General features: G+C 32.0%; 1 protein-coding gene across 5 annotated transcripts in view; it reads left to right on the forward strand.

Moving 5' to 3' along the window:
- FBXL4 (F-box and leucine rich repeat protein 4) overlaps nt 1-14101 on the forward strand; it is a 119471-nt gene that overhangs the window by 17318 nt on the left and 88052 nt on the right. For 2 of the 5 annotated variants that reach the window (XM_023503129.2, XM_003769308.4), the window contains exons 2-4: nt 727-823; nt 4581-4710; nt 5412-5995. In XM_023503129.2, coding sequence (XP_023358897.1) covers nt 5484-5995 — 512 coding nt within the window. In that variant the 5' untranslated portion in view covers nt 727-823; nt 4581-4710; nt 5412-5483. The remainder of the gene's footprint in view (nt 1-726; nt 824-4580; nt 4711-5411; nt 5996-14101) is intronic. The other 3 variants (XM_023503132.2, XM_031964498.1, XM_031964499.1) reach the window with 2 other exon arrangements.

Here is a 14101-nt window from a genome sequence, read left to right on the forward strand (position 1 = left end):
ATTTATTAGTCACTGACTACGTATGGTAGGGACTATGGTGGACTCTTTGGATACAAAAACAAAAGTGAAACAGGCCTTTATTTAAGGACTTTATAGTATAGCTATGAGAGATAACATAGATAGATAGATAGATAGATAGATAGATAGATAGATAGATAGATTCAAGATAGATACAAGATGGTTTTAGGGGAAAGGCTCTGATAGCTGGGGTGTGGTAGCTCAGGAAAGGTGTGTTAAAATTGGTATTTAAGAAGAAATTAAAGCCATTTCCAGTCATATAAAAATGATCTAAATCATTGTTGATTAGAGAAATGCAAATTAAGACAACTCTGAGGTATTACTACTCACCTCTCAGATTGGTGAAGATGACAGGGAAAGATTACGGTAAGTGTTGAATAGGATATGGGAAAACTGGGACATTGATTGTTGGTAGAGTTATGAATTGATTTAACCATTCCAGAGAGCAATTTGGAACTAGGCCCAAAGGGCTACCAAACTTTGATCCAGCAATGTTTCTACTGGGTCTGTATGCCATCATAAAAAAGGAAAAAGACCCAAATGTGCAAAATGTTTGTACCAGCTCTTTTTGTACAGCTAATAGTTGAGTTAGACTAGACTTTAGTTACTATGAAGAAAAATAATGTAAAAGTCTAGAAAGGTAAATTGAAACTAGATTTTAAAGATTCCTGACTACTAAGTTAATGACTTTTATATTTTATCTTATAGGTGGTAAGACCTGGATTGGTAACTCTAGAACATGGAATTCAGAAGGTACAGACCCAAAGCAGGGAAACTAATTAAAGAAGTTGTGATAATAGTCTAGGTAAGAAATGAGGTCATGAACCAATATGGTGGCTATGAGAATGGAGAGAAGCAGAGAGATAATGAGAGATGTTATAGAAATAAAATTCTATTCATCTGTTCTTCCACGGCTATGTTCTATCCCTAGTGGCTATTTTATTTCCTCTTTTTTGTGCCTTTTCATCCAAATTTTCTTTCTCCATAATTTTTGTCTTAATTTTACCAAGTTGCCTTGCTTTAAAAGTGAGCCTCACCTACCTTATTTGTAAAATACCACAAAACTCATACTATTTCATAGAGTATTATTTCATGGAAGTTTATTTTGCTACTATTAACTTTATAGAATGACTAGAATCAATGAAGGATGTTTGAAACAGTTTGAATATTATATTTATTTATTGGGATGACTTGTTTAATTTACAAATAGGTCTAAGCTAATTTCTGTTATGATCTTATTCAGCATCATGGAAAATACACTTCAGTGAAAGGTTTTCAAAATAATCAGTATAAGAATGCTTCTTAAATGGGATGTATGGGGACATGTTGTGAAGTTATGATTTATTATCGGTAAATGTTTGATTTGTACATACCTACTTTATATGCCTATATCCTGGAGGTCATGTAAAAATTCCTTGGGTGAAAAGGAGTCATGAGTAAAAAAAAATGTTTAAGAAGCCTTTTTGTAAGATAACCTTTAGCTTGAACCCAGATCTTTTTAGTAATTTAGTGATTTAGTAATCAGAAGAGCAGCACTGGAGAAATTTCTTATAAATATAATGGACATGTACACTTGTCTCTTATTTTACATTAGAGAGTTTCTATTGGAAAGAAATCTTATTAATGTAATTGGAATGAATAGCTCTTCAGATGGAGAAGAGATCTTGATAGACATCAGAGTATTCATACTGGCAAGAAGCCTGGGCCCCTGGTTGGATAGTATTGGTCCTAGAGTCAGGAAGATCTTGTTCAAGTTTGCCTTCTGACACTTAATAGTTTTGTAGCCCTAAGCAAATCTACTTAAACTGTTTGCCTCAGTTTCTTCCTTTATAAAATGAGGATAATAATAGTATCTACTTCCCAAGTTTTTTGTGAAGATCAAATGAAAATAATAATTTAAAAATACTTAGCACAATGCTTAAGCACATATATTAAATGCTATATAAATCTGAGCTATCATCACCATCATTATTATTACAGCTAGAATATCTTGTTGCTTTATCAATAGAACAATTTTTTACTATCCTATCTTCCTTCAGATTGTTCCCTCAATTATCTTACATACTTTTGACCTCACATTATATGGAGTTTTATATTTCATTTCTACTAAACATCCATCTAGCTACCTCTTACCTTCAGTATTCATCTTTGAATCTCTAAGTTGATTCATAAGCTCCCTAAGCATTTGCATTGACCTTTTTTAGACAGCTTCCTTTTTTCTTCTTCCCTTAATTGTATTTTTTGTCTCTTTGTGTCTTTAGAATTTCATCCTTGAGTGTAAAAAAGTAAAAAATAAATCAAAACAAAAGAAAGAAACCCTACCAACTACTGTATTATTTCCTGATATATTTCCAGTTCTCCTGCTCCAATAGAATTTTAGGCCATGGAATCTTATCTATTTTTATCTTTCCATCTAGAAGGATTATAGTATACTCAGGTGGCAGCATTACTTTTGTTTTTGCTTCTATTGCTCTTCATCTAAATATTCTCCATTATGTGTTTCTTCTCCAGTTTCTAGATTTCTTTATGTGGGCATGTCTAGATTTTTTTAATATTCAAAGTTACTCTGCCTTCATTTTACCAGTGTTGGTTTTTTTTTTAACCTATCTACCCTCATTTTATCCATTTTGTTGTTTTTTTTTTTTTTGATAACATGTACTGTTTTTATATAAAATATGGAATACCTTATAATCCACTCGATGGACCTCATCAAACCTCATTGATATCTAAGAAGTCAAATTAGATGGCACAATGGATAGCATGGGGATTAGAGGAAGGAAGATTTAAGTTCAAATGTGGTTTTAGATACTAACTTTGTGACGTTAGGTAAATCACTTAATCTCTGATGCCTCAGTTTCTTCAGATCTGCCTCATGGGGTTGTTGTGAGCATCAGATGAGATAATACTTGTAAAGCACTTAGCACAATACTTTGTACATAGTAGGCACAATATAAATGCTATTGGTCTTACTATTACTATTATTATTATTGTTATTATAAATTTATCTTCTTATGTTAGGATTTCTAAATTGTTATGCTTGTCAAGCCATACTTTCTGCATTTATGCACAGACAGCTGAACCCATGGGTTTATTCATTACTGACTCTATTCATGCATTTTATCTGCTGTGAACCTCTAAGTGTTTCAGGTGTTATACTTTCTGCATTGTAGTTAATTTTCTATTGTAGTCCCTCCTTGGTGGATATACATTGGCATATATTTCTCTGCTCCTTCCTTTTCAGTTTAAAGCTGTCTTAATTAGATTTCCAATAGTCCAGACAGTTCTCACTAGCCCTTGTTAGATATGCTTTATCCCTAGCCGGGGGCTTTTCATTCCTATATTGAAGCAATGGTTTATATTCTGAGACAAATATCCTATTAACTATTCTCTCACTTCCCAAATCTGTTTTTCCATATCCCTTGCCTTTGATGCATAATTAAGATATGACTTGTACCTCTAAGGTGTTGAGTTTTCTGCCAGAAATATTATAATCTTTGGCGGTGCTTTCTTGGTTTCTTCTGGCTATATAATTTGTACCTATGTGGATTACCAGAAGTGTATAGTACACAAATCTTGAGAGGCCTTCTGTTCTATCTTGGTTATATGCTCTGAGAAGATAGCAAACCTCTCTGTTATCAGCTGAATAAATAGCTGTCTTAGTATCCTTCTACAGAAAAATCACCAACTACTATTCTTTTCTTTTTCCTTTGACCCTTTTTGGATTATCTTTCATCTGATGGCACCTGGGAATGTAATTTTTCATTCCTTGAAGGGCATTCATTTCATTCTTTCTCATTAAATGTGACTTTCTTTTCTTCTGGAAAAGACTTAAATTTATTTCTGAGTTCCAAGTGTTCAGTGTTCTTTCTGATATCACTTTCTACTTATAGTATTCTCCTATTCTCCAGCCTCCTAACAACATAGGTGTGGATTGCCTTTTGCTTCTTCAGATTTTTTTCTCTTTTCTTTTTTCTGTTTTGCTTTATTTTATTTGTTTAGCAATATTTTGTTATCCCTGTCATCTTGGAGTGTGGAGAAGTATTTGTCAAAATTCCCTCTTCCAGGAGAGTGACGGGCTTGGCACTTTGTTTTTCAAAATAAATTGTATCAATATTTTTTGTTTTAGATTGATAAAATCTCTCCTGCAGCAAATCAAGCATACTTTGAGCTTGGATAACAATTACTTAGCCAAATTGGAAACACCAGCATCACACATTAAAGTGATAAATTCTTTTGTCTTTTAACTTAAGTTGATAGTAATCTCACAAGATTTTACTTGTGAGAAGCAGGTCAATTTAATTTTATTGATCTTTAAATATTATCTTTTAACTATATACAATCATTTTTTAAAAATATGTTTTTCTATGTTAATAGTAAGGTATACATTTAGTGAAGAATTTACATAATCTGTGACTAAGATTATATAGTTAATAGTAATGAAATAAGGACTTTTAAAGTTCATTTACCAATCTGTAATAATTCTTAGGTGTTTTACTTTATAGGTTAGAAATAGAAAACAACTATTATTTATTATTAACAAATCCCCAACTTTTGTCTTACAGATGAAAATTATCATTTTAGCTTCTATATATGAAATCTGCATAGAACCTAAAATATCTCTGTATTCTGGACCTATGGATGAGTGCCAACTTCTGAGTTTCTTTTGGATATCCTGTGATTTTCATAAGTGGGGTGAGTGATTTGTAGGCAAACTGGTGGCCAACATAAAATACTTTAACAAATCATACTAAGAATTATAACTTTAAACTTTCTGGTGATCTGTAATTTGGAAGGTAAATTTATTAGGTCTGGGTGAATTATCAACTTCAAAAAACTATATTCCTTTAATGTAAAATCTGTGTTTTATGTGTTTGGAAGAGAACAGTTGGGAGTGATAGAGGATGTTAAGATTTGAAATTGTTTCAATATCAGGGAAAACTTTTTAGATCAAATATTTATGTAGTTTATACTATTATACTTTTAACTAAGTAGTAAATTAAAAGTGTCTCATGAAATATGCTTATAGATCTACATGTAAAGCAAAAATATTTCTTATTGTTATCATACTTCTATCTACTTATATTATTTACATATTTCCAAGATATCTATGAAGACTTTAAAAAAAAGATTAAAACTTGAATTAGTACTAATAGATTGTTTAATTGACTTTTAAAAAAAGATGAAATTAAAACTCGAATTAGTACTAATAGATTGTTTAATCTATTTGTGTTATCAAATATCACATGTATATTATTCTGTACATATCATTCAACAATTTTGGAAGTTTCTGACAAATAAGAGTCAAGAAGAGCTTATTTGTTTGGATTTTGAACATGGTTTTCTGACTTGATTATTTAAATCATTCTATCTTACTTAGCACTTCTTTTTTTCAGAAGATCCTTCAAAGAGTTAAAGTACCTTACTGAGGACACCTGACCTTTAGAAGCATCATAATTCATATCTAGATGTCACCAGTGTTTCCCATGTTAACAGTTCTGACTATGTTTTATTATATATGCCTTCGGCGCAGAGCCAGGACAGCTACAAGAGGAGAAATGATGAACAGCCGTAGAACTATTGAATCCAACAGCCGAACTTTACCTATTAATTCAGAAGTAGTCCAGTATGCCAAAGAAGTATTGGATTTCAGTTCCCATTATGGCAGTGAAAACAGTATGTCATATACCATGTGGAATTTGGCAGGCATACCAAATGTGTACCCAAGTTCCGGGGACTTTACTCAGGCTGCTGTGTTTCGGACTTATGGAACATGGTGGAATCAGTGTCCCAGTGCTTCCTTGCCATTCAGGAGAACTCCACAAAACTTTCAAAGCCAGGACTATGTAGAACTTGCTTTTGAAGAACCAGTATATCCTACAGCTGTTCATGTTCTGGAAACTTATCATCCTGGGGCAGTCATTAGAATTCTGGCTTGTTCTGCAAATCCTTATTCCCCAAATCCACCACCTGAAGTAAGGTAAAACTTAATTCAACAATATAAGTAAAATGACCAATATAAATTTGGTTGTAAATTTACTTTCAGATTAAAAATATATATTTTATAGAAATATACCATGTTATGCTTAAATGAATTTGTTTTAGGTTTCCTTTAATTTTATGGCAATATTATGGAAGAAATGACCATTCACATAAATTACTAACCTTGAGATTTAATGATTTATTCATAGTAGGCATTTACTGATGCCATTTCTCTCTTGATTTAAAACATAAAACTGCTTTCTTATCAAGAATCTGATAGGAAAATGACCATGACCTAACTAGGACAAAGCATTTGTCATTATATTGGTAAATCAGAGCTCTCTGTGTTGAACTCCTATAATGACCACACCTGCTATTTAGAACACAAATTTTTCAAGACATTTATTTAATTATTTTGTGTTAATTGTTGATTTGTGATTCTAGAATCATAGTGTCTGACAATAATGATGAAATCTAATGGTGTTTCTGTGGAAAGGAAGATGATGTCAGTTTTCAATATGTTGTATTTCATTCATTCAGCAAACATCTATTAGGTGCTTATATTGTCTAAGGCATTGCCTAGATATTAGATAAGAAACAAATAAATGCAAAAAAAATCCTTATTTGTAAAATAAAATTGGAAGAAAATGTAGTCATTAAGTCTCACCCACCCCTTTTATAGATGAGGAAACTAAAAGGTTAAGCCTAGAGAGTTTAAATGACTTACCCTGCATCATACAAGTAGCAAGTGTCTGAAATGGCATTTGAATCCTTATCTTCCTGAGTCAAGTCTGTTGCCATATCCAATATAAAATGCTGCTTCTCAGGCTAAATTGATTTTAAAGCAGAGGCTCTTAACCTGAGCTCCTATGGAGGGATCTATGGATAGATTTTAGGGAGTCTTTGAACTTGGATTGGAAAAAAAAATCATCTTTACTTTTATTAATGTCTAACTGAAATTTAACATTTCCTTCATTAAGTCTTATTTATTTTTGCTGAGGCCATTGGGGTTAAGTAACTTGCCCAAGGTCACACAGTTAAAAAGTGTTAAGTGTCTGAGGCCAAATTTGAACTCAGGTCTTCCTGACTTCAGAGCTGGTCTTCTGTCCACTGTTCCACCTAACTGCCCCTCCTTCAATTAAGTTAGAAAATATTCTGAGAGGTGATCATCTATAGATTTTACCAGATAACCAAAAGGGTCCATAATATGAAAAGATTAAGAATATTTTGAGCTGTATGTTCTTTCATTTTTTCCATCCTATTCTCAGCTTTGAATAGCATCATATACCTAGTATATCTAAACCATACTGTTTTTTTTTTCTGGTCCCAAATGTTCTTAATAGTGGTTTTTATATTATTTCTTATATGCAATCTTCCTTGGTAGTATTCCAAAACTTTTTTACACTAAACATGCACCTTTCTGTTGCCCTTTGGGTCACTTACAGTTTTGATTCTTCTGATAGTCATTTTCATATCACCAGTCAATCAGTGTCAACATTTATTAAGTACTTATTATTTCCTAGGCACAGTGCAGAAAGAATATATATATATATATATATATATATATATATATATATATATATTCAAGAGATGGATTTCTGAAGCATCAAATAACTTAAAATCACTGAAAGTATTATAGTTTTCTAAATATAACATAGCCTGCTCAATTTGTTATGTCCAGTTCATTGTTTATCTTCATCACTTAGTAAGATATGCATATTAATTGAATGAGCTTAGTGGATTGAACTAATTTGGAAAATCAAAGTCTAGGAAATTTGCATTTTTCTTCTCCTCCCATCTCCCTCCGGTATTGAAATCTAAACTGATGTTTTTCTAATAGAGTTTTCTTTGAGTCTTAGCAGTGTTCCAGGGTTTGGTGAAATTAGCACCGTATTATTTTCAAATAGGTTTTGCAGATAATACTCTCATGATTATTAGGAAATTATTTTTGTCTTTGGATTTGGAGCAAGACATTTTCTGTAATACTGTTGAATACCCCATATAATCCAATGAGCAGTTTGATCACTATGACCAACATCCCTACATGTCTAGGCAAGGAATCATAGATTTTTTTCCCCTTTTACAAGTCAACCAACTGTTGCCTCAGTGCCATTTCTCACTTTCAGCTAGATGCTGACACTGTCTTCTCTTTTCACCTCTACACTCATCCCTGTTTCTGTCAAAGATATCTTAGAGTCCAACTATACTTTAAACTTCCTCTTAGTTAGAGACCATATGCCCTGCTATTACTTCCCAAGTTTCTTGGGGCCTTGACTTCTTTCCATTCCTTGACAGAACCTGAGTACATCCTGGCCTTTCCATTCATCATGAATTGAACCTTTCTTTATATGTTGTCTCCCCCAATCATAGTATGAGCTTCTTGAAAACAGTCAGTCTCACATTTTCATTTGTATTCCCAGCTCTTAGCATAGTGCTTGACATGTAGTAAGTGCTTAATAAATGTTTTTTCATTGTAGTTTGTGTGTGTATTCTTACACACACACACACACACACACACACATATTTATCCATTCCTATTGTTGCTTTCATTTGATGTTAATTCTCAGCAGATTGTTGAACAAAATTATTTCTTCTCATAGAGTTATCTAATATTTTGGCAAATGTAGGAAAGATTTATTGTACAAAAAGAATCTTTTAAAATGTATCTTGTTCTATTGGTATACACATATCCCTGTAATATATGTGTGTATGTGCATATGCATACATATATTTTGTGTGTTTTTTCCCCAAAATAAAGTGGTAGAACAAGTTTCTTTTCATTCTTTATGTCTGTTAGTTTTGAGACTAACTTAGATGTGGTGTGCTATAAAAATCATCACAAAACTTTGTATATTTCTTTCTCATCTATTCATCAAGGATATTCTTGATGCATGCATAGTATCATATCACAAAAATTTTATGGAGATGAGAAGGCAATATAAATAAGCCAGCATTTGCTGATATTTTTTTAATAACCACGAGTGTAGCTCAGAAACAGAGTGTGTTTTTTACCTTACATTATATTTGCTTTTGAAGGTAGTATAGTTGGAAAGAGCATAAATATATTTAGAGTCATAGGACCTGATCTTTTAGTTATTTCCTTTGTAACATTTGGACATAGCATTTGACATTCTCTGGTCCTCAGCTTTTTTCAGCTATAAAAGATATTTTGGTAAAAGGTATTATCAATTAGTTAGTAAATACTTATTGAGTACTTCTGTATTAGGCATTGTGCTGAGCACTGTGGATACAAAGAAAGATAAAACTAGCCCTTAACTTCAATGAGCTTATTTGTTAATAGGGAAACAACATGCAAACAATTATGTAAAATCAAGACATATCCGGTAAAGTGGAGGTAATCTCAGAGGAAGTCACTAGTATTCAGAGGGACTGGGAAAAGCTTCTTGCACAAAGTGAGATTTTAGTTGATTTGATGAATCCAGGAAGTTGGGAAGCAGACTGAGGAGGGAGAACATTCTAGACGTGTGGGATAGCTGATGAAAAGGCATGAAATCAGGAGATGAAATGGCCACATTCACTTGATTGTAGAATACTGGAAGGGAATAAAGTTATGGAAAGTTAGGAAGGATATAGATTATGAGGGAATATAAAAGCCAAAGAGAGAATTTTTATAACTAATGCAAAAGTAAAGGGGAGTTATTCAGATTTATTGTGTTGACATGTTCATTGAAGAGGCAGATGACAAAACACTTTTTTTTTTTTTTTTTAATATACCGGAGGGGGGTGGGAATGGCATATGCATACTTGCCTTTTTCTTTTTCCAAACTTCTAGATTGTATATGTGTCTCTTTGGTAGTGATTTTGGGAGTTTAGAAAAGTCTTTCTGATAAGCGTGTTTAGAATTTATGTAGTTAGGATCAGTGAACAAGAGTTCAAATAAAAGTTCTTTAGAGCTTAGCCTTCCTGAATTTAAATTTTAGTAATGAATCAATGTAGAATTTAGAGAACTTTGCAAATCATATATAATTGAGAACATTGTTTTACAGTATGACTTAAATTTACAAGAGACTAAAAAGAGTACTTATTCTGATTGTTCATTTGTTATAACTAGCTTAATAAAATGCTGTTATTCTGGCCATCTTCAGAGAAATGTGAATAACTTTAACAAGAAAGTTTACCTTTAATACAGACAGCTGTCTCTTATGCCAGTTTACCAGCCATTAAGTTCTTGGCACAAAATGAGCACTTAATAAATGCTTTTATATTCCTTCATTCACAGTGGTTTCCTCAGTCCCTCATTCAGATTGTTATGGGAACTTTCTTTCTTCTCCCCTATTGCCTAAAATTTCCCTCCACTTTGCTCTTTATTTTCCCCATGGAATGATTTTCCTCATTGTTATCTCTCATCTTCACTACTCTGCTCTTGATATTCCAGGCATCTGTAACCCTTAGAAGAAAAGTCTACTTTGTTAGTAGAAATACTGAGTAGAAAAGGGAAAGGATGAATAAAAATAAATGGTATATTGCTGTTTCCCTCTACTCCAAAATACAAATCCTGAAGAGTGGGGAGACCTATCCATTGCTATTTTTCACTGTCTCTATCCAACTCCTCAGGCTTCATCCATTCCTCAGCTGTTCTAACAACTCTGGCTCCAGAAACAATGCTTCTGACCCCTCCACCAGACTAAGGGAGTCACTACCAAAGCTCTATTTCTGTTGATTTACATTGCCAGGACTATTGTAGGGAATATATAATCCTGGTATTCCAAATCTATTTTCCCTTAGAAACATTATTACAAATGATAGATTGGGGTACTGCATTTTAGAGTTAAATGAACCTTTATGGACTAGAGTTGGAATGTAGGTATCATTTATATTTTTTTTGTGGGAAAAAAGTCTTGAAATTCCCAGAAACCAATTTTATAATGAACTTTTGGAGGTAGCCTGTTGAAGAATTCTGTATAATTCATTAATTCATTCATTACTTTCAAAACACCTTGCTAATTTAATAGGAACTGCTTTTACTATTTATGAATTAATAAGAAAAAATTGAATATGGAATTTTTGTTTGGGAATTGGAAAGTAAGCTGTTTCATATCCTTTGTGTATTTGTTACTTAGAATCATAGAATATTAGCATTGGAAAGGACTTTAAAGATCATCCTCACAGTACCCTTGTGAGTGTTTTTTTTTTTACCTGCTTGCCATGAAGTAGCCTGTTTTATTTGAAAACTTGAAGAATATGTAATAGTATCTTTCCAGTAATCACTTAACCTCCAAAAGTTGATGGCTGCATAACTGATTTTGAGTATAAATCATGCTCTTAGGTTTCTAGCTGAGAGTTGCAGTGTTTGATTGTGATTCAAGTTAATATTAATTTATTTACTAATTTATTCTCAGAATTTGCTTACCAATTTTTAAACTTTATTCCTCACATCATCTTGTTAAAATTCTTTTAAGTAAAAACATCAGTGATCAGTATGCATATTTCAAAGTCATAATAGAATTGTACCAAAGGTCTTGCCCAATTCTTTAATCACAGCATATGACTTTGTGCTCATTTCAGCAGCTCAATGCAAATAGCATTTATAGTGGGTCAGGATAAACAAGGAAGTTGGTGGTGGGAGCTACATGTAATGAACCCAAACCTTAACAGATTACATTTCTACCTTTATTTTCACATTTAATCTAGTTTTGGTAATTGGACAGCTGGTGAAAGTAATGATGATAAAGCAGAAAAGCTGGGGTGTGATATTATAGTTCTCTATTCTGAGTAAACTTTTGTAGTTATACAAATTCAATTAAGCCACAGGAACTTCTTGATCTATTACATAAAATAACATTGTATTTGATTTGAGTCATAATAGGGTCAAGTCCAAGACAAATCCCAAACTTTTCTTTTAGTGAAAACTGCAATAGGAAATTTCTTTTCTCTAATCATTATTTTTTATCTGCAAGGCTTTATGCTGACACTGTAATAGATGTTTAGATGAATGATATTGTTAGATAACATTCTGGATACTCTCACCTCTATGGTTTTTGTAACTCTATTCTGTTGTGGTTTTCTCATTATCTATCTAGCTCTTCATTTTCAGTCTCCTTTGCAAAATCAACATCCATGTCCCTCTGCCTGTGTCTGAGTGTACCTCAAAGTTCCTTTTCATGCTTTTTGCGTTCTCTCTCATGGTTCTCTTGTCAGTTTCTAGGTTTTCAATTAACATTTCTGTGTAATGTTAATTGACTCCTAAATCCATCTCTCATCTCTCTCTTGGACTCAAGTTCTTCATATTTATAATTAGTTCAGCACCTCTTCTTGGATATCCTCAAATATCTCAAATTCAATATGTTCAAAATTGTAAACTCACCCTTTTCTTAAGTTCCTTCATTGTATTTCTATCTATATTACTCCCATTCTTTGTTACCCAGATTTGCAACTAAATATCATTATTGATCCTTCATTCTTATTGTCCCATTACTTTATACTGTGTTCTGTTAACATCTTGAATCTTTTTTTAAATCCAAATCATAGCCCCTCTAATTCAGACCTCAATTAATACTTATTTATACTATTTCAAAATCTTTCTAATTTATCTCACTCCAGCCAGTCTCCTCCCTCTACAAGTCAACCATCACATGGTTGCCAAATCATTATTTGTAAAGTACAGATCTGACTATTTCATTCACAGTCAGCTTAAGAAAATGAAGCTTGGCATTAGAATATTTTAAGTTGTTTTATATTTGGCCACTAAGGATATTGAGAATAAATATTAACTATATAAATTGTAATACTATGTAGAATGTCATTTAAATGACAATTTAAGTATGAAAACATGTACCGAAGTGACGTGTTGGTAGTTTCCAAAAATTCAGATCCTGTATATTCCATTTTTTTTCCTTTGCATGAACTTCTTAAGCAAAATAAAAACCATTCTCCTTTTCTGCTCATTAAGATCTATTTCATTACTATTAGAAGTTTAATTTTAAACAATATATTCATTTTAATGTAGATGCCACAAAATTAATTTATATTATTCTCACGGTTGGCATTAAATTAATTTCATATAGCCATAGGCCTATAAAGTAATTTTCTTATGTTTTCCTTCTTATGTTATCTCAATACTTTGAAAAGTAATATAAACAAACTAATATTTTATGTGCTAGTGTTTAGGTTATTTTTGTTTGTTTTAATTCTTACTTTTTGTAGAGATATCTATTAAGATTCATATAGTACTATACTTTAATCAGCATGTCATATTTACAACTTGTGATTTGTTCACATCTAAATATATTCATGCCATATAGAAGTCAAATGCAAAAATTATGTAAATGTAACATTAAGCCTAATGTATTTCAACACAGTATCAGAAAATGTTAGGAAAGCCTTTACAAAGTAACTTTAACCTACTAATCTTGAATGTTTTGTATATATATAGACATAATTAAAAACAATGTTCTAAATAGAAGCTTTTAAATTTCTATTTCTAACATTAACATTTAAATTAATTTTATTTTCTTTTATGAAAAAAAATGTAGCTTATTACGTACTCATGAAGGCTACCTTCACTTTATTTATAATTATTTACCAAAGGTTTGCATTTACATTTGATACTCTTGGGATCATTTGAAATGTGATATTCTAATATTTATTTTGTTGTTGTTGTTGTTTAGTTGCTTCAGATGTGTCTGATTCATGTTCAACTATTTGTGACCTTTTTTAGGTTTTTTTTGGCAAAGAGACTGGAGTAGTTAACTCTTTCCTTCTCTAGCTCATTTTGCAGATGAAGAGCTGAGACAAATAGATTTAAGTGATTTGCCCAGGGCTACAGAGTTGATAAGTGCCAGAGACCAGATTTGAACTCAGAAAGATGAGTCTCGCTGATTTCTGGCTGGCATTATATTTACTGAGCCATCTAGTTGCCCCAGTATTCATTTTAGTAAACTATTATTAAATATATACTGTGTATAATGTGCTTTCTTAGACCCAGGGGAAGATATAAAGACGAATAAAGCATAGAATTTGCTAACGGTATAGTAACATTACTAACAAATATGAACATATATAAAATCAGATATGCTAATTCTATTTCATCATGGCATGAGAAGGGAAGATTAGTTTCCATAAGATCACAGATAGAAACTGCCAC

The sequence above is a fragment of the Sarcophilus harrisii genome, chromosome 4 (genome assembly GCF_902635505.1).
Source record: "Sarcophilus harrisii chromosome 4, mSarHar1.11, whole genome shotgun sequence".
Classification (NCBI taxonomy): Eukaryota; Metazoa; Chordata; class Mammalia; order Dasyuromorphia; family Dasyuridae; genus Sarcophilus; species Sarcophilus harrisii.